Source organism: Gossypium hirsutum, chromosome A04, assembly GCF_007990345.1.
Source record: "Gossypium hirsutum isolate 1008001.06 chromosome A04, Gossypium_hirsutum_v2.1, whole genome shotgun sequence".
Classification (NCBI taxonomy): Eukaryota; Viridiplantae; Streptophyta; class Magnoliopsida; order Malvales; family Malvaceae; genus Gossypium; species Gossypium hirsutum.
Window position 1 is genome coordinate 1,293,589 of NC_053427.1, and position 22,292 is coordinate 1,315,880.

A 22,292-nucleotide genomic window follows, 5' to 3' on the forward strand; every position below is an offset into this window, starting at 1 on the left:
TTAAAAATAAGATATTTCATAACAATTTTAAAATAGCATTTAATATATAATATACAATATATAATAACAAGAATATTTACAAAAGAATAATAATTATATGGTAATATATTGGTTTGAAAGTATGTAAGAGAACTCATAATATAAATTTAAAATGAAATGATATATATAATAAATAAATAATTAATAATGAAATGTGTGTATAATATGAGTTAAAAATATGATTTAATAATAATAATTTACAAATTTTAAATAATATATATATAATATAAACATAAATAATATAATTGGTAATATGTAATATACATAACATATATATAATAATAATAATAAGTAGTATAAAAGTAAAACATAATAAATATTATATAATAAAATATATGGGAAATAATATAATAAATATAGCATAAAATAATGAAAATTTATATGTAAAAATAATATGTATAAATAAATATATAATATATGTAAAAATATAATAATATATATATAAATAATAATTATGAGAGAATTAATATATAATAAACAATTATAATACATATAAAAATAACACTTATAAAATAATTTTATGGAAGTAAAATTAAAATAAAACAAATAATATATATATATAGAATAATAAAATAAATATAGGACTAAATTTAGAGTTTAGCAAAATTACTGGGCGAATTTTGAAAGGAATAAAACTGAAATAAGGTCCTATTTAAAATGCAGGCAAAATTAGAGGGACTCACTGGGCAAATTGCCCTATTCCCAAAACGACGACGTTTTCCAGAATATAATTTAACAGCTATCGAGACTAAATTAAAACTAAAATAAAATAATGGGCCAAATTATAAATAAAATAAAGTTTAATTGTAAATACAAGAAGGAATAGAAGGACTGATTGGGCAATTAACCCAATTCTAAAAAATGCGCAGATCCTCCCCGGGTAACCGGGTCAACGCGCGGATCCTGGGGTCTAAAACGCTGTCGTATTATCAAGGCTATATAAGCCAACTTCTCAACTTTAAAATCATTTGAAACCCGATTTTTAAAAAAAAAACTTAAGTTTTCTCTCTGAAAGAGAGAGAGAGGAAGGGAACTCCGGCCCTGGCCTCCGTCGGCCACACTCCGGTCACGCGCCCACGCACCACCCTAAGGACCACTATACACGGTGGCTAGGGTTTGAAAAACCCTTCCTTTCGCTCGTCGTTCGTCAGGTAACTTCCTTTCTTTTATTTTTGTAATCTATATTTTTGCTAAAACAGTTTATATACATGTATATGTTACAAAAATAAAAAAAAATTTCTGAAACTGTTTGTATCTCTCTGAATAAGTATCTGTAAGTATGTATTTCTATGCTCTTCAAGAATCTGTTTGTTTACAATGGTTTGATTCGGGCTTTTATAGCCACTGTTTATTACAAAAATTTAGGAAATAAATCTTTTTATATCTTTCCATATTTGCTTTGCTTGTTGCTGTGGTTCTTTCCCTCTTTTGCAAGTGCTTGCAGAAAATCTGGTGATGGAAAGATCGACGGCGTTGATAGAGGCCTGAAATCTGGCGGTGGTGTCAGTGAGGCGCTGATTACAGAGGCAGAGCCTTGAGTGATGGCCTCGATTGGGGAGCTGGACAGACGCTCCCCGAACTTTCCAGAAGCAGTTGCGGCGCGAGGGAAAAGAGCTAGGGTTAGAAACCTTAGCTGGAAATTTTTGGTTCTGGGCCTAGTTCATTTTGGGCCGTTGTATTAGGTCAAAGGTAGGCTTAGAAATGGGATTGTAATGTAGTGGGTTGAGTCTGCCGGGTAATGTTATAATTGGGCCTCGGGTGTAATGGGTTTATGGGGCATAATTTGGGCTGTAAAAGGACTGTTTTGGGTTTTGGGTAGCAACAGTGGGTCAATGTAAATGGACTGTTTAAAAACAATTATTTATTTTCTTAATTTTAAACCCCAGGAAAATTTTGGTTACTACAATATTTATGTTTAAATATACGTGTAACATGAATAATAATTATAGATGTCTTTTAAAAAAAAGCGAGAGTACCAATGGAATCCAATAGTAATTGTAACATCTTTAGTCTGATTCGATTGTCAAGTTCGAGTTATAAGATGTCATATTTATTGTCAAAGTAGCTACAGCCAATTATACAGTAAACATTAATCAAACATGTAATTAAGTGCTAAGCACATTTACATTATGTTAATTAGTCAAATCCGAGCCTTAATCAAGCTTATGAAGGCTCTTTTATTGACTCGAGCATGAAATAAGACCAAATTGTAAAATTTTAAAAATTTCAAACCATTGTCGTGACTTCAATGTTTCCTCGTCGCGACGTGGGCAACTTAGTATGTCATATCGCAACGACAAACCCTTGCTCATTGCGACGAGACTCTTTGAGTTGCCAATGTTGCGATGTCGAGATCCATAGTCGTGACGTGGAACCTGTTTTCAAGAAAAATAGATCCTTTAGTACTTATTTCAATGCTTCCAAACAACCTATTCAATTTACTCAACAAATCACAATCTTTACTTGAATCAAACCATACCAAAAACATTCCAGAACAAGCCATTTAAACATTTCTAGTCAATCAATTTAATATAAGTTCAAATTAACACAAAATATACCAGTTCAACTCATTCAATTATAAATCATCTATCCAACCAACTAGCCATTCAAATACCAATTTATTATCTATGCTAATCCATGTTCAAACATGCGATTTTAATTTTCAAACCTAATTCAAACACATTTACCAAAACATGCCATTTCAACTAGTCAAAATCATTCATTAGGAAGGTTTCGAGCTATGTCCAACATTCAAAGTTAACATATACAAAACACCTATATACATGTCACAATTTCAAGCTTAAAATGATCAAAAAGCTACCGATTCAAAAACAAGATAGTGTGAGATTCAAAGCGATCCGCATGATATGTTCTGCAAGGTAATGATCTACAAGGAAAACAAAAAGTAACATACTGCTTAGTAAATTCATATGAAATTTAACTTACCTTGATATTACAATAAACTGAACATTTAAATACTTTGTCATTCAATATGGCATCATTTGACATATCTTGAAATAGCTAACATATAATATCATATACAACAATAGGTTAGTCCATTTCCATAACAAGAATTTTAAACAAAAGTAATTTACCACAACTCAATTTGAACATGTACAAAAAAAATTCATATTCAATTTGAAAACATGTACAATTCAATCCACATTTGTATCATTACAATGATTTCATTTCAGTTAGGTTACCATTTCAGATACACGTAACTATATTGCTCACACAAGGTGACAGTGATTAGGGTTTCTAAAAACAAACTGATATTTATGAAATTGCTCTAACAAGTTGATATCATATTGTGGTTACTAGTCCAGGCTAAACCAACGACACATATAAATTGAGAATTCAAAAATAAAATTTGAATTTTATATAACCATGTAAATCCCTGACTGATTCCATATTTGACCCTAATGGCATGCCATACGTATTATAATCTTTTACTAAGTTCACATGAGCATCATTATCTTAATCGTATCATTTCAAGTCTTATATCAGAATACATATTTCATACAAATCCTGTAAACATGTAACATTCATATCGGTAATTTGTACCCTTTCGTATAGCCAACATTTTCATGTTTTACAATTCAGTCCATAAATAGCCAAATAAGCCAATTTCCACAATTTCACTTAAATATAAACATACAATTAAAAGAAATACAATTCAAAAGATAATTTAGTAAGTTCCATATGAACTTACCTGGAAAAAGAGCAATAAATGAGACTTTAAGGACTAATCGACAATTTTTTATTTTCCCCAATTATCTTCGGTTTGGTTCAATTCTCGATTTATACAATTATTCAATTCAATTTATCAATACTAAAAATTTTATAACATTTTATTATATGCAAGTACAGTTCAATTTTATTTTCTGAATGTCCCTAAATTTTTGCATTTTATTCAATTTAGACCCTAAAATCGTAATTGCCATAACTTTCAATTTTGAGCTTAGATTTCAAAACCGATCTCACTCACATCCTTTTAGAACCCTCTACTATCTATTGTTAAAACAATTTCACATCATTTTACACTTTAATCCTTTTTGACAAAACTAACAATTTAAACTTTACAATCTTATCCTTTTCCACATCTAAGCTTGAAATCTATCAATTTAACACCAATTTCTTTAAAAAATTATCAATGAAAACTTTTAAAAATTTTAATAGTTTTACAAATTGGTACATGAGCTGCTAAATCAAGTTCTCATGGCTTAAAAAATATAAAAATTACAAGAAAATGACTTAATTGCACATAACAATTTTGTAGCCGAATGTGAAATGTTTCCTTAGGTTTTCTCTCCTCCAAGACTCGACCAAGAGAGGAAGATGAATAAAAGATGATGATTTTTCCTTTTAATTTGTTTAGATTAAGGATGAGTTAATTAAGTTTAATTAATTAACTATTAGTCAAAGATAGTGGGAATGTCATCATATACCACTATTTCATATTTTAAATTGGTTAAATTGCCTTTTTAGACCTTTTATTAATTATAATTTAAGTCCCTAAATTTTTGGCCAACTTAAAACCTATAGCGATAAACTTTTACAATTTAGTCATTGAACCTTAATTAGCCATCATGTAATGAACCGAAAGTTATGGTATCAGAAATCGAGTCTAGAGTACTATTTCCATGAAATTAATTCATGAATATTTATTAGAAATATTTATGAATTATAGTTGAGTGGTTGATTAATGTTTGATTAAGTTAAGTAGCTTGAATTTAGAATAAGGACTAAATTGCTTAAGGTATAAAAGTTTAATTATAGATTAAAAATTAGTAAATGGACTAATCTAGCAATTAGACCCTAAGTGACATGTGTGTGTTAATATTGTATAACATGTGTAATAGTTGGTAAAAATATTAAATGTGTTAAAGTAGTTTTTCTTATAGATTAAGTTATTTTATTAGAATAATATTATATTATTAATATTATTATATTGAATATAGATTTATGAATAAAGGAAATGAAATAGAAAAAAAAAGATAGAAAGAGTTACAGAGAGTAAACTGAGAAAGAAAGAAAGAAAAAGAAAAGAGAAAATTTGAGGATTAAGCCCTAAAGCTTGATTGGTAAGTTGTTTTAGCTCATTTTCTTGTGATTTTTATGTTTATGGATGCCTAATTCAAAGTTCTACATGTATGAGGTTAAAATGAAGAAAAAAATAGAGAATTTTTAGATATTGATTTAGTTGAATAAATTGAGGTTTTATGGGTTAAATTGATAGAAATTGAAGTTAAAAGTGATTTGTTAAAGGAATTTTTAAGTTAGGTTTAACTAGGGACTAAGTTGTATAGAGCTCAAAATTTATGTTTTATGATGATTTTTTTTATGAGCTTGAAATTGTTAATGAGTTGATTAAAAGAAAATATGAAGATTGTGTTAAAGAAAAAAAGATTGTAATGGAAAAAGCACGAAATTGGAATTTTTGTAAAAGTTTGATAGAAAGTGAAAATGTGATTTTTGATTAGTATTTTGATGAATTTCAATTGTATGATTGTCCGTAGCTAACGTAGCACCGGATACGTCATCCAAGAAGGGAAAAGAGAAAGTGAACGAAGATATCGATTAAATTCAAAAAATAGTGGTTTGTATTTCTATAAACCGAGCTTAATCGTTATTGCTATATTTGATATTTATATTGTATGAAAATGTGAATGAGGTAAGTATTCTTACCATATCGAAATGAATGTGATTTTGAATACCCTGTTAACAGTGTCGGGCTAGTCAGATATAGTTGACATGTCATAGGAATTGGAAGTATTGGGATATTCCGACCTTGAGTCGATGAGACACTATGTGTCGACTACTGTTAAAGTTCCGGATTTGTTCCGATGAAGTACTTTGTGTACTATAATGTTAAAGTTCTGGATTTGTTCCGATGAAGCACTATGTGCTTATCCCGGAGTGTAGGTTGGATCCGTGTATCCGTCAGTGTCCGAGTTATGTTAATAACGGTAAATAAAGTAAAGATTATTAAAGTACTGATTGATTGACTGTTATTGAAATGATGATTGATATTGAATAATAGCAATAATGTGTTTGAATTACCATGTTTTAAAGTTGATTAAGCTATTGTTTATAGAAATACCACCGAGAGTATTCTCAGCGTACGGTTTATTTCCGTGCGCAGGCTAGGTACGAAAGTTTAAGGACTCAGCATACGAGCCAGTCCCCGAACTCAAATTGGTGAAGTTTCTATCTTTTTGGAAAATGGCATTGTACCTAAGATGTCTTTTGGTCATTTTGAAAGTACCTAAGTTGTTAAGTGATATTTTGATATGTTTTGTAAATGTTACCAAAACCTTAAGTATGGTATGTTTTTGATATGTTAGTGAAGAGAAATAAGAGGAAGTGATGGTAAATATTGTAGAGAGAAGAAATGAAGATGTTATAAACTTAGTTATCAACATTTTATACTAAAACAGATTTGGACAGTAGCAGTAGTCCAACTTTGAAAATACACCAAAAATAGTAGAAAGTGAATTAGATGATGAATAAAATATTTAATTGAATATTAATGAATCTATTTTTATGTGGAAGAAACATAATAGGTAAAAGAGTTGTATTTTATGAGATATTTACGTTTTGGTGAAACAGGGTTAGAGCAATTTCTGGATTCCCTGTTCTGACTTTAGAAATTCACCATAAATTGTGTATAAATAATTAGGACTCACAATTTATATGTATGGATTCCTTATTGAGTCTATTTTTAATTGAAACAAACAGAATAGTCATTGGATTTCTTTACAGGAAGAAATTTGATTCGAAGTGAACAGGGGTCAGAGTAGCCGAACCCTGAAATAGGGGAGACTTTTATTAATAAACTGTACTAATTGGCCAGAGCAAAAATTCTAGAAAAAAATTAATAAGTAGATATATGAGTCTAGTTTCAGGAAAAATTTACGGAATTGGATTTCAAGTTTTGTAACTCGAGATATGATTTTTTTAGCGACTGTGACATAGATGGATAGTTTACTACGAGAATTGTTTGAATTGTTTAAATGCTAAAATAAGTTTAGTAATGTCTCATGCTCGACTGCAGCAACGGTCTTGAGTAAGGGAGCGTTACACATCAATTCAAAAAAATTACTAAACCAAACTTTAATATATTACTATAATAGCCTAGAAAATATTAAATATTAATATTTACAGACACTGTTTTACGAAAATGAGGTTTCAAATCGCTTTTCCAATACCATTAAAAATAAGGCTGTTATAGTCATCATAATTGTTGAGGGGAGAATATGTTCCTTTGTAAAAGGTTTTCAAAGTGTCGTCCTCCAACAGTCAACCCAAACCCCCAACAATCAATATAATCCCTGTGTCGGGGTTTCAAAAAAAAAATGAAGAGTACCGTGTTTGCAAGCATGTAGTCTTTAAGCCTTGGTTGGTGGTTTGAATCGCAACACACCCAAGTACCTCCACTATTATTCACATGCCCCATACTGACATTTTTCCCAAGTCTTGCAAGTACCTATCTCTCGAGGCGGCCCTTCCATGAACCGTACATGGCTCTTCATGAAAGCTAAGGATAAAACCTCGACAAGGGGACAATACCTTTGGTTGTTGGGGGATTAGGTCGGCTGCACAACATACGACACTTCGAAGACTTCTCTCGAAGGAGTCGGCCCCTCCTCAACAATAATAATGCTTTTGAGTTAAAACATCATATGAAAAATTGTAAAGTTGTGAAGTGTAAATAAGATATGTCTCGATGAATTTTTGTTCTTCCTCTTTCTTTTTTTTTTTTTTGCTACATTCCAACTACACTGTCAAAAGAGAAACAGAGTAGCAGCCAAAACCAGAAACTTACAGCAGATGCAGAATAAAAACACAGGCCAAAAACAACCAAAAACCTGCTAATTCTTAAAAACTAAAACATCGCCACCAAGCTTTAAACATTTCCATCCGATTAACCCCAGCCATCGCCAATGAAAACGCCATACCATTACCATTTCTATCTGCCAATGAGAAGACAGTATTCCCCACCTTCATCATGGATCTCTCAATATCTGCAAAAACTGAATGAAGCGACCAAGGCCTCGACACCTTGTTAACACACCACGAAAAAGCCACCAAAGAACCAACTTCAATAAAAAGATACTCTTTTGGTTTCCAATTCATTGCTATAAAAACCTCTAAAGCAATCTTCACAACACCAATCTCTGCCTCCTCAGCATTATTTGCAAAAATAGCACCAGAGAAAATAGCTCTAACCACCCCCTCCATATCTCTCAAGACTCCTCCACACCCTGCTTTATTTTCAAGCTCAATCTTACATATGTTAAATTTTAACCAACTAGCAGGAGGTGACCTCCAACAGAACACGGCAGGATTGGATCTAACAGATTCTACCCGACACTTGAGTGGAGAAATCCACCAAAGATCCTCCTGTAATAAAATTTCATCATGGATAGATCTAATCCACAACAACGCTTTCATTTTTGATAGAAACACCAAGTTTTCCATGTAAACTCTCTTTTTATTGAAAATCATACCATTTCTTGCTAGCCAAATTGTCCAACAAGCTGCTGCTATAGCAATCAACCAAAAACATTTCCTAAAAGCATTCATACGCACATTGTTACATAAGACAAAGAAATCCAAAAAGCCTTTCACCGGCTTCCATACCTCCTCCCACCACATGAAGATTCTCCCCCAAAATCCATCAATAAATTTACACTGAAAAAATAAATGGGAAGCGCACTCCGGAACACCTTCACACCATGGACAATTTAATGAAAAATTTTGAAAGCACACCCCTCTTTTAACCAGAATCTCCTTTGTTGGAAGTCTATCAATTGCTAGCATCCATAGAAAACTGCGCACTCTAGGAGGGACCTTGATATTCCATAATCTACCAAAATCAAAATTAATGATCTCCTCATCCTCCAGCATCAATAATTCTGTGCATTTTTTAACCGAAAAGACCCCTTCTTTATCTTTTACCCAACACAACCTATCCTCAATGTTCAAATTCAAATTCGTGCCAATCACTCTTTCAGCCAACTCTTTGCCCAAACCCACCTCCCTCTCCAGCAACGGTATTGTAAAATATTCATTCCAATTAGTACTTTCACTCCTTAACAGACTTACCACTTCAGCTACAGTACAATCCTTACTCTTAGCAATACGGAAGAGTCTTGGATAGATCAATTTTAGAGGCCGATCCCCGTGTAACACCCCTAACCCCAAACTGTCGCCGGAACGAGGTTATGAGGCATTACCGGACATATCAGACAACTTACGAATAATTTACAATTAATATAACTTTCATAGTATAATATAATAATTAAGTCCCTATATTGGACTCTCGAAGTTCAAACACGTATTAAAAGTAAAAAGTGACTTTTCGAGTGTTCCGGAAATTTTTTTTATATAAAAATTTCGGCAGCATTTCTGCTTATTTTTACCTAAAACCCCCTGCAAATTCAAACCAAAACAACCAACACCAGTGTTTCACATTCATATAACTAATATTTATATCATTAACATAATTTTTAACTTAATGTATACATATAATTTTATATGCAACTACCTAGTACATGCCACTTAACCAAAGGAAGAAATACATCACCAAAATCTTTTTGTTGGAGTCGGGTTGGTTTTGGATGCTAGATCGGATCCGAAACTCTAATAACCTGCGCACGGAAACAACCGTACGCTGAGTATTTCATACTCAGTGGTATTACTATAAATCAAGACTATTTAACATTAATAAATTACAAACATCAACCATAAATTTTATAATTATTTAAACTAATTTATATATAATTATTTTACTTCATAAATCTTAAATTCATAATTCATTTTTCTCATACCAACTCAATTCATATTTTAGTTCATACATTCTTTCTCATACTTTTCAATAGTGCCAAAACAAATAATCTTATTTTCAAAATTTCATTTCAATTATTTACCCTATTAACAAGGCTCGGACTCTAACAGATACGCGGATTCCACCCAAACACACCAGAATGTCCAACCCAAACACACCCAGAATATTATTAATCCTCTATAACACACCAGTAAGGCATTAAGTGCCTCTTCGGAGAAACCGAAGTATATAATAACAGAAACATCTTCTCGACCGAACTACAATCTCCTCATCACATCACAAATCCAATGGCATGCCATTTGTATCAAATCTAGTCCAACAAGTTAATAGGGTATTATTTTACTTTTTCTAATTTCAATTTCATTTACACAAAAATTTTCAATACTCAATCAATTCAAATATCTATTATCTTAATTCATATACAAATTAATTTTCACACATACTTATAATTAAATTTAAATATAATACTTACTTTATCTTAATTATTCCATAACTATAAATTCAATATACATTTAATAAATAGTTTGAGTTATAGTAATACAAACTCGAAACACGAGTTTACTCCTCAACGATCTTTTCTTTTCCTTTGGATGCCGATGCCTCGTTTTCCTTGTTAGCAAACAAGTTTGAAGCTTCAAAATCCCAATTTTCCCATTTTCTTTTCTTTCCCTTTTCTTCCCCTGTTTTTCAAATGCTCTCTGTTTCTTATTCTTTTTGTTTCTTTTTATTTCATTCTTTTATTCTTTTATTTACTTTATTTTTTTTAATTAACATATATTATAATATATTTATTTTAAATATCTATTAAGCATTTAATTATATACACAAGTGTACACCATCAATACCATACATTTGTCACCATTTATTTTATTTTATTTTTTTACACAATTATTTAATTATTTAATTAACAAATATCTTTTACTTTAATATTAAGTAACTTAATTATTTTATTACAAGTGTACATGTATCTATTTATTACAAATGTACCAATATTTTTATTACAATTGTCATTATTCAATTTGTTTGTCAAACAAAAAACTCATAAATTAATAAATTAATTATTTAATTAAAAAATATCTTTTTACTTAAATTATAAGTAATTTAGTATTTAAATTATAAATGTACCAATATAATTTTTACACATGTATATTTTATTACCATATATTTATCAACTATTTAGTTTATTTAAAATATAATATTCATTAAATAATCATAATAATTATAAAACCATAATAATAATTTTAATATATATAATACATATTCAAGAAAAATCTTGATTTTTCTTCCATCTCAATTTATGTAAATGGCTTAATTGTCATTTTGATCCTTTTTATTTTCTATTACTTTAGAATTAAAATTTGACCCCTTTTTCAATTTAGTTCTTTTTGCTAATTATTCTAAATTAAGATAATTTCACCTAATTAAATCCTAATTAGACACACCACTAGGCTCATAAATATTTTTAATAATTATGTTCGAACTTATTTCATTAAGACGGAGGCCTTATAACTTACTTTTCCGGTGCCCGTGAATTTTGGGTCATTACACCCCGCACTATTTATCCCACCAGAATAAAGCTGTCTTACCATTCCCAATCTTCCAATAGAAAGAATCTTCCCCAGCACATCTACAAACAGCGACATCCATAGAATTTTCAACAATTCCTTTCCATATAGAAGACATGTTTTTTGGACAGATTGTCTTGAATCGCCAACATTGGACATTAGAACCATATTTTGCTAAAATGACCTTTCGCCACATTTAGCCAATAAAGCTTTGTTTTTAACACCTAAGTTGACCACTTTTGCACCCCCATTGACCTTAGGATTACAAATAATATTCCATCTAATTTTCGCCATTTTTTCCTTCCCATCAATACTCCCCCATAGGAAATTCCTTCTAATCTTATCGATCTTTTTAATTACAGTTACCGGGGCGCAAAATAGAGACATAAAATAGATTGGCAATGCCGATAACACAGCATTAATTAGAACCACCCTTCCAGCCCACGATAAAGAATGACATTTCCAGCCAGCTAATTTTCTCCTTATCCTATCAATGATCAGATTCCAATTAGCTATTCTCTTCGGATTAGCACCAAGAGGAATTCCAAGATAGTCAAATGACAGCGAGCCTATTTTGCATTTACAAATTGCTGCTAATCTAGATAGGAGTTCTTCGTTCACATTAAAACCCACCAAGCATGATTTTTTAAAATTAATGCTCAAACCCGTGAATAACTTAAAGCACCTAAGGATATACTTCACATTGCTCACCTCAATGTCATCAGCTTTCAAAAAGAGGATCGTGTCATCTGCAAATTGGAGGTGAGAAAAATCCAATCCGGAGATAATATTTTTGAATCCTTCGATAAGCCCCAACTCCACTGCACTGTCAAGCGCCAAATGAAGCACTTCCGCAACTAAAATGAACAGGAAAGGAGACAATGGGTCACCCTGACGAAGCCCTCTACGAAAACCAAACTCCTTAGTTGAGAAACCATTAATAATCACCGCAGCTCGAGCCGTGGAAATACATTCCATCATCCAACCTCTCTATTTATCCCCGAAACCCATTTTGAACATTACCAGCTCCATTAAATCCCACCTAACACAATCATACTCTTTAGAAAAATCTAACTTAAAAATCAAAAACCCCCCATCACCGCCTTTCATCTTAACCGAATGGATTAATTCATTCGCTATTAAAACCCCGTCAAAGACCTGTCTTCCTCTAATGAAAGCGCATTGAGTATCACTAACCACCTCCCCAACCATCTCTCTTAATCTTCTGGACAGCACCTTTGACACGATCTTGTACAATGAGCTCACCAGGCATATTGGCCTAAAATCTGTAATTTCCACAGGATTCTCCACCTTCGGAATTAGAGTAATAAAAGAAGAATTTAAACTCTTTTCCAACTTCCCAGTTGAGAAAAACTCCGACAATAAATCGCATAAATCATCCTTAACAGTCTCCCAACATTTTCTGAAAAAGCACAAATTAAAATCATCCGGCCCGGGTGATTTTGATTCATCACAACTCCAAATTGCTTCTTTAATTTCTCTCATAGAAAACGATTCCTCCAATTTCCTCATCTTGACCTCGCTAAAAGTTTTAAATTTCAAATCCAGCCCCATTTTCCACCTTCTCACCGAGCAATTGAAGTAACTTTTAAAATAATTATACAGCCGCTCTTTAATTTCCTTTGGCTCTTTCAAGCAACGGTCCCCAATTCTTAGACTAAAAACCATTCTCCTTTTCGCTTTGATTTTCACTGCTCTATGGAAAAAAACGCTATTAATTAGCATCCCCTTCTTTTAACCAAGTCATCCTTGATTTCTGCCTCTAAATAGATTCTTTGAATCTTATTGCATCCCACAACTCAGTGTTCAGATGTTTCAATTCCTCCAATTCCTTCACAGTCAACTCTCTTTTTTCACAAATTTCATACATCTCATTGTCGAAACCATCTTTAAATCAAGTTTTGGAAAATGGGAATCGACTTTAAGAAAAACAAAAACGGGAGTAGCCACCAATCTTTTTAAGTGTGATTGGATCACCTTATAAAATGTTTTGTTTTAAAACATTAATTTTGGTTTACGAAAGTCAAGAAGACGGATTCGGGAGTCGGTTACGTACGAGGAAGGGTTAGCACCCTCGTAACGCCCAAAAATTGGTACCTAATTGATTATCAAGTGTCTTTAATGTCGGAAATTTTAAAAATTTTAAGGTGCAATCCCCTTTAGAATATTTTGATTAGGGTTCACTTGTATCAAATGAATCAAAATATTATATTCAGTAAGTTAGGACGCAATATTTTTAAGACATTCGAAGCTAAGCTAACCTTTTTGAAAATCTCTATCTCGAAACAACAAAACGCCATATCCAGTAAGTTAGGACACAACGCTTTGAAATTCCAAGACAGTTGCTCGTATTTTGAAAACCTTAAAAAAAACTTAGAAGGGTGCTTGACTATTCGAACTCAACGAGAAAAGTTGCAACCCAGTAAGTTAGGGCACTACTTTTCTCGAAGCTTCCAAATACCAAGCATTGCCTTTTATTTGAAAACTTTGGAATCTCCTTTTTGATTAATGCATGAAGAATCATGTTAACATCATAGAATAACATACAAGATAGCATATTATCATAATAGGTAAGTAAAAGTATGAATTTAAACAAATTTTAAACAACAAACATGACAAATTTAAAACATGTAAAACATACATACAAAAAAAAATATGACATACATTAAAAATGCATAAGTGAACATATAAACATATACGGTATAACTCTATATACATTTTAATAAATTAATAGACAAAAGATGATGCATGGCATACAACTTAACATAAACATTCCTAAAATAATATCAACATACATGTCAATTCTAAAATATGACCTTTAATAATAATCACAAAACAGTATTTAATATATAAATGATATGTTCAATATATGTGAAAAAATTAATGTATATTAAAATGTAATATAAGGTAAGTAATTATTGATAAAATATACCTAAAATATAAATTAAAAAAATGCTTAAAATAAGTTATGTATAATAATATAATATGAATAAAATAAGGAAGTATAAAATAATAATAATAATATAATAAGTATTTTGCATATAAAAGTATGGTAGCATAATTAGTAAAAAAGGATATATACATAATAAAATATATATAAAAGAATATATAAGAAAAATAAATATTATAAGGAATGTTATATAATAAGATATAGTATGTAATAAAATATAAATAATTATAATGAAATATAATATGGTATATATATAATAATAGTAATAATGTAACAAATAAATAAAAAAATAAAAAAATACAACATATAATGAAATTTATGAATGTATATACAATGTTAAAAATAATACAAATAAAACAATATTTTATTAAATATAACTAACTTTTTTTTTAAAAAAAAGGACTAAAATTGGATTCAATTAAGAAATTTGGGGGTTAATTCGCGAAATAATAAAAATTCTAGGCCTAATTGAAATGCGCATTAAAAAAGAGGGACTCACTGGGCTATTTGCCCTAATCTCAAAACGAGACCGTTTCCCCTAATACGGTTTTAAATCACTGTGAGGGCCAAATTGAAACAGAATTAAAACATTAAAGCTAAATTAAAAAATAAATAAAATGAAATTAAAAATATAAAAAATGCAAGAGGACCAATTGGCAATTAACTCATTTTATAAAAAACACGCGGATCCTCCCCAGGTAATCGGGTCAACACGCGGGTCTTCAAGTTTTAAAACGAGGTCGTTTTTTTGCTTATTGACTTAAACCAAAACAGCACCGTTTCTTTTAGGCTATATAAGCCAAATTTTAAGCTTGAAAATCATTTTTACACCGGTTAGAAAAAAAAACTTAAAGAAATCCTCTGCAGGAGGATTCAGGGTCGGCTTCAGAACCTCGTCGGGCCCCTATCCTCAGGCGCCTACGCCCACACGCCACCGCGAGGACCACCACGCACGGTGATCAAAGGGTTAAAAACCCTCGTCCTTTCAAGCGAATTACAGGTAACTCTCTTCCTCTTAGTATTTCCGTAGTTTATTTAAAAAAAATGCTTCGTATACCAGTCAGAAAATAATTAACAAAATATGAAATATAAATCACCTTAAGAAACTGTTTGCAATCCTGAATGTATTCGTATGTCTACTGTTTTTATTTTCTAAAAAAAATCTGGTTTTTTACATCGTATTTGATTCAGGCTTTTATAGCCATTGTTTACAATATATTTTGGGAAGAAATCTTTTATTTCTTCCCATTTTTGTTTGTTTGCTGCTGTTTCTTTCTCTTTTGCAAATATTCGCGAGGAAAATCCGACGATGATCGTGCTGGACGCAGATCTGCCGGTGGCGTTGATCACGGCGTGACCTGGAGCTTGGAATCGTGGCTTTGATGGAGGGTACTGGAAAGACATAAAACCGAAGGAGTGTGACGTTTGGTTTGGCTTCTGGAATTTTCTGTTTACGGCGCCTAGGGTTCCAAAAAAAAACTAGGTCTCCCCTCATCTGTTAACACATTTGGGCCTCTTGGGCCCCGAATGTAATGGGTCTGCTAGGCTTAAGCTAAAACCGGGTGTAGGCAATTAGGTCAAATGTAAACGGGTAGTGGGTTTAGGTATTTGGGCTCTGTATATGGACTGTTTAAATAAATAAACATTTTTTTTTGTTTTAAAGCCCGGGCAGATTTGGACTATTACACTCCTTTATTCTGTTCTCGCTTTCAGTAATTTTTTTTTCCAATATATTACCATCCTCCACATTCCATTTCTTCAGGATCCCCTTTAACTTTCTCAATTTCACTGCCATTTTCCTATTGAAACAACGCAAACCTGACCATTCCTCTTTTCATTTTTCGTTTTTGCATATTCGTAATTGTTATATGTGTCATCTTGCCTAATGGATCTAGTCAAGTCAACCTCTTTGACCAATGGAAAATAGGAGAATTTCCTCTATAACATTTTACCAACATTGTATGTGGAAGCTCACCAACATGGTAAAACATTAATCCTTTACTAAACATCTGTCTCATGCATGTTTGACAAGTGTAAAAGAGGCAAGCCACATTGACTTAGACTCTACCAACTTGTTTCATTACATCCAAATACACCTACGATGGGTGTCAAATCCACCAAAAATAAATTATTATGCCTAAAATCAAAATTAAATTTATAGTATAAAGAGTAGAGTCAATCCCACAAGGACTAATCTATCTGAATTTGTATCTCTTTATAACCAAAATGCGTCGCAGGCAGTTTTCATGCCCATGACTCATGCCAACCTATACAAAATAGATGGGGATTAAATTAGAATATAAAATAAATCACAAAAAATTAAATAAAAAATAAAATGGAATAGAAATAAGTAAAACAAAATAAAAAATGAATAAATAGATAAAATGAAAAATTTAGCCTTAGGCACAATTTTGACTTTGGCTTTGAACTGATCCTGGATAATGGATTCTCTCCTTCAATCGATAAATCGATTATAGGGATCGAGGAACAATCTCAAAGGAATCTACTTCAAAGATTATGAATTATATAATCGTCTCCCTTACCCAAATACAATTAGAATATGCTCTTTTACCTATAAACTTTGTTAAAACCTTTCAAGAAGCCTTTTTATCGATCTTTGAAATTTTTAGAACCACCACCAACAACTCTCCATAATGATGTATATGAATCACCATGTACCATTAAGCCAACGTTTTGTATCAATAATTGGTGCGATGTAGACGTAATAAACTTAGAAAATTACAACTATTAAGAGTTTCAGTACCAAGCTAATTCAGTTGGTCAAAGTAACCAATAACAAGGGAACTATTATGAAAAGGACAAACTGGGCTTCTCTCATTTGTCTGCTTTGAAATATAACAAGTATAGATGTTGTCACGTTTTGCATTAGATTAATTATTTTTTAAGCTAAATTATTAAGATAAAATAAAAAAACCACTCGTAAAATTATATCACTATTTTAATCAAACACAACCAAAACTATATTTATCATGTCCAACCAAAATTCACAACTAACAAATTGTAGGCTTAAATTCATTATGATATATATGATTGGAGGCAATACACCTATCTACAACATTCAATTAAATACACATTAAATTTTACACGTGTCTATGCACTTATCCAAGTAAAGTAAACTGCATTCCTTATCAATATTAAGCATTAAACTTCATTTCCAATCAAAGATCCAAAGATCAAGAAATGGAGAACGAACTTCACAATTTCATCAAGGTATGGATTTTAGCTATAATTTCCCTTTGTTATTGTTTCTACATATCATCAAAGCTCCCCAAAGGTATTTTTAAGCTTATTTCTTTAACACCAATCTTCATCTTCTTCCTTTACCTCCCTCTCACCATCTCCACCGCCCCTCTCGTCGGCATCACCGCCTTCTTCCTCTCTTGGTTAGCTAATTTCAAGCTCCTCCTCTTTTGTTTCGACCAACCACCGCTCTCACCACCGCCGTCCAACCTTTTTCATTTCATTTCCTTAGCTTCTCTTCCTATTAAACCAAAACAAAAAACCCCATCTCAAAACAAATCTAAACCACCCCAAAGATCAATCTTGTTTGCTATTAAAGTTTTAATATTAGCTTTGCTTTATCATTGTTATAGCTACAAACAAAATATCCATAAAAATGTAGTTCTAGTAATGTTCTGTGTCCGCATCTACATTGAGCTTGAGCTCATCCTAGCCGTGGCCGGAACCCTTGCTCGAGCCATGTTTGGGTTCGAGATCGAGCCACAGTTCAATGAACCCTACTTGGCTACCTCTTTACAAGATTTTTGGGGTCGTAGATGGAACCTTATTGTTACTAGTATTCTACGACCAACCGTATATTACCCCATACGCCGTATTTCTACTCGTTTGCTTGGATCAAGGTGGGCTTCGTTGCCGGCGATCTTCGGCGTGTTCGTCGTCTCCGGCTTGATGCATGAATTGATTTTTTATTATTTGACTCGTGTGGCTCCAACTTGGGAGGTGACATGGTTTTTCATCTTACATGGGGTTGCGGTGGTGGCGGAAGTGGTGGTGAAAAAGGTGGTGCCCGATAAAATGAGGTTGCACTCGGTGGTTTCCGGGGCGTTGGCTTTGGGATTTGTGGCGGTGACTGCCGTTTGGTTGTTTCTCCCGCAGTTAGTGAGGAATGGTGTAGATGAGAAGAGCATTGGAGAGTACTCCAAGTTGATGGATCTTATAAAGGGTTTGCTTCCATTTTGAATATCATTGTAATTTTAGAAAAAAATCATAAATAAAAATCAAGCCATTTAAATTCCTTCATTTGGAATCATGGTGACGATTATATTGAAGGCAGGAAGAGCATCCTTGAAGTTACAAAGACAATTCAAGTCGGCATGTTTTATCAAAACACAGCATTGTTTGGTCGGTGGTGGAGGGTATCTCCCAGTGACCACCTGCCCGCAAAGGTTCAACCTACTCAATGGAATGTTACATATGGTTGCCCCTTTAGCTCCTTCCACCATTGCAATGACCACAAAGATTGCTACCAAGCAATACACCATAAGTTTCTCACTAACTTTACCCATTTTTCTTGCCTCAATAAAAACCTATATCAAACACAATGCTAATTAACACACCTGCACTTAATTTATAGCAAGGGTTTTGCGGTACTCAATAATCAGTAAATTCTTTTTGGCCACCCAACTATGAAAAATTATAAAATGGTCATCTAATTATTAGTAAATTTCTTTTTTAGTCACTTAATTATCTTGGATTTTGGGCATTTCTATTTTTATGATAGCTAGCTGGGAACCCAAAATGACAAAATTAAATAGTTTAGTAATTATTTTGTAACTTTTTATAAATCAAAATATAAAACAAATCAAAAAAATTAAATAAAAAATAGAATGGAATAGAAATAAATAAAACAAAATAAAAAATGAATAAACCGATAAAATGAAAAATCTAGCCTTAGGCACAAATATGACTTCGACTTTGAACTGATCCCAGCTAATGGATTCTCTCCTCCAATCGATAAATTAGTTATAGAGATCGAGAAACAATCTCAAATCTCCAAATTCTTCCGTAATAATAAATTAATTAAGAGACTAGCACGACGACTAACCCTTACCAAGTACATAACCTTGAAAGCAACTCGTACCCTAACATTTCAAACTTCCATTGTACTAGTATAGAAAATGGTAAAAAAAAGTATCGAAATAGTAGCATCCATGTCCAAAATTAATTACAATAAATCACTAAAAACATGTCGATTAAACACATTATCAACGTGCAAACAAAACGCATCATGACCAAGCATCCAAATTCCCTCCAGGGAACCTACTTCAAAGATTATGAATTATACAATCGTTTCCCTTACCCAAATATAGTTAATATCCCCTTATTACCTATAAACACTTTGTTAAAACCCGTCAAGAAGACTTTTTATCGATCTCCGGAATTCTCAGAATCATCACCCAATGACTCTCCATAATAATGTATATGAATCATCATCTACCATAATGATATGCACGTAATCAACTTCAAAATTACAACTATTAAGAGTTTTAGTACCAATCTAGTTTAGTTGTTCAAAGTAACCAACAACAAGGTAACTATTATGAAAAGGTCAAAGTGGAGTAAATATTTGAATATTTAAATATACTCTATCTTTGTAATATTCGTACATTTAAAATTTAATTTTTATATTTTTACTTTTAGAAATTTAATCCCTTAATTTTCGAATTTAAAAATTCAAATCTAGTTATTAATACTATTAAATTCACTGATGTGATATTTTAAAATAAAAAAATATCCACTTAATAATGATGTATCTTAAATTAATTATGATATGATTGGAGGCAATACACCTATTTACAACCTTCAATTAAATACACATTAAATTTTGAACGTGTCTATGCACGTATCTAAGAAAACGCAACCACATTCCTTATCAATATTAAACATTAAACTTCATTTTCGTCAAAGATCCAAAGATCAACCTATGGAGATTGAACATTACAGCTTCATCAAGGTATGGATTTTAGCTATAATTTCCCTTTGTTATTGTTACTACATATCATCAAAGCTCCCCAAAGGCATTTTCAAGCTTTTTCTTTAACCCCAATCTTCATCTTCTTCCTTTACCTCCCTCTCACCGTCTCCACCTTTCATCTTGTTGGCATCAGCGCCTTCTTCCTCTCTTGGTTAGCTAATTTCAAGCTCCTCCTCTTTTGTTTCGACCAACCACCGCTTTCACCACCACCGTCCAACCTTTTTCACTTCATTTCCTTAGCGTCTCTTCCCATTAAACCTAAACAAAAAACCCCATCTCAAAACAAATCTAAACCACCCCAAAGATCAATCTTGTTTGCTATAAAAGTTCTACTATTAGCTTTGCTTTACCATTGTTATAGCTACAAACAAAATCTCCATAAAAATGTAGTTCTAGCAATGTACTGTGTCCATACCTACATTGAGCTTGAGCTCACCCTAGCCTTGGCCGCAATCCCGGCTCGAGCCATGTTTGGGTTCGAGATCGAGCCACAGTTCAATGAACCCTACTTAACTACCTCTTTACAAGATTTTTGGGGTCGTAGCCAACCGTATATTACCCCATACGCCTTATTTCTACTCGTTTGCTCGGATCAAGGTGGGCTTCTTTGCCGGCGATCATCTCCGTGTTCGTCGTCTCCGGCTTGATGCATGAATTGATTTATTATTACTTGACTCGTGTGGCTCCTACTTGGGAGGTGACATGGTTTTTCATCTTACATGGGGTTGCGGTGGCGGCGGAAGTGGTGGTGAAGAAGGTGGTGCCTGAGAAAGTGAGGTTGAACCCTGTGGTTTCCGGGGCGTTGGCTTTGGGATTTGTAGCGGTGACTGCCGTTTGGTTGTTTTTCCCGCAGTTGTTGAGGAATGGCTTAGATGAGAAGACCATAGGAGAGTACTGCAAGTTGATGGATCTTTTAAAGGGTTTGCTTCCATTTTGAATATATTTTAATTTTAAAAAAGTCATTGTTTTTCTTTTTTAAATATCTGAGGCTCAATTTTATCCCTTCATTTGGATTTAATTGAGAATTTATTTCGTAGTGTAATAATAAAACATTTTCAATTGAAATAAAATTTTGATTTGATCAGTAATATTTTATCTTGTATTAATAATAGGAGTGTTCGGGTATTTATATATATTGTTACAGATATTATTACAACTAATGATAGGGTCTCACTATTTTATCTTGACTCTGTTACCTTTGATACTGACGTTCTCTGTCCTTAGTACTGACATTCTCTGCGAACTCCAGGTTTGTTAGGCATGTGTTTACGGAGCATGCGGTCCTTTTTATTCTTGGGACTGACATTTTGGACGGGCTCCGTACCTGCTGGACACGTATTTAGGTGGCCTGTGGAGCACCCGACCCTTTTTGTGAACTCCTTAGGTGTATGCGAGCTGAGTCCGCGTGCTCGCTTTTCGAGCAAGGTTCACAAACTCGCCTTGCTATCAACCTTAGAATAAATTTAGAGTTGAGAAAATACCTTCAATCGATTTGAAATCACCAATATTGAACATTGGATCAAAATCTTTGAAGAACTCATATGAGTTTTTTTCTCAAATTTGGAAATATTTTCTGGAGAATTATGAAAGAATTTTGAGAGAATAAAAAATGAGATCTAATCTTTGATATGTGGACTTCAAAAATGAAAATGAAAAATGAGAGAAAACATTTAGAAATCGAGTGAGAACCATGTGTGAAGTGAGGAGGCTGCAGCATTCTTGAATTGAAGAACCCCCACTTGATTTCAAAAAATTGGGGAAATTGCCATTAGGCCATTCCCACAATCCCACAATCCCCTTGTTTTACTAAATAATCTTTCCCCCCCCCCCCAATTCTGAAAATATGGG

At 32.5% G+C, this 22,292-nt stretch overlaps 1 protein-coding gene, 2 long non-coding RNA genes and 1 pseudogene across 3 annotated transcripts; all 4 read left to right on the forward strand.

The window, feature by feature from the left end:
* The first annotated feature begins 1,008 nt into the window (after nt 1-1,008).
* LOC107932785 (uncharacterized) lies at nt 1,009-1,939 on the forward strand. Its single transcript, XR_001693489.2, has 2 exons — nt 1,009-1,190; nt 1,475-1,939. It is a non-coding gene; the product is annotated as an uncharacterized lncRNA (long non-coding RNA).
* A 13,326-nt stretch (nt 1,940-15,265) lies between these two features.
* On the forward strand, nt 15,266-16,087 carry LOC121227839 (uncharacterized). The gene is made up of 2 exons (XR_005925360.1): nt 15,266-15,428; nt 15,757-16,087. It is a non-coding gene; the product is annotated as an uncharacterized lncRNA (long non-coding RNA).
* A 1,992-nt stretch (nt 16,088-18,079) lies between these two features.
* LOC107932780 (long-chain-alcohol O-fatty-acyltransferase) lies at nt 18,080-18,649 on the forward strand. The gene has a single exon (XM_016864875.2). It carries the CDS (start codon nt 18,080-18,082, stop codon nt 18,647-18,649), a length of 570 nt encoding a protein of 189 aa, XP_016720364.2.
* Nucleotides 18,650-20,292: 1,643 nt separating this feature from the next.
* Nucleotides 20,293-21,553, forward strand: LOC107932779 (probable long-chain-alcohol O-fatty-acyltransferase 5; annotated as a pseudogene).
* The last annotated feature ends 739 nt before the right edge of the window (nt 21,554-22,292 follow it).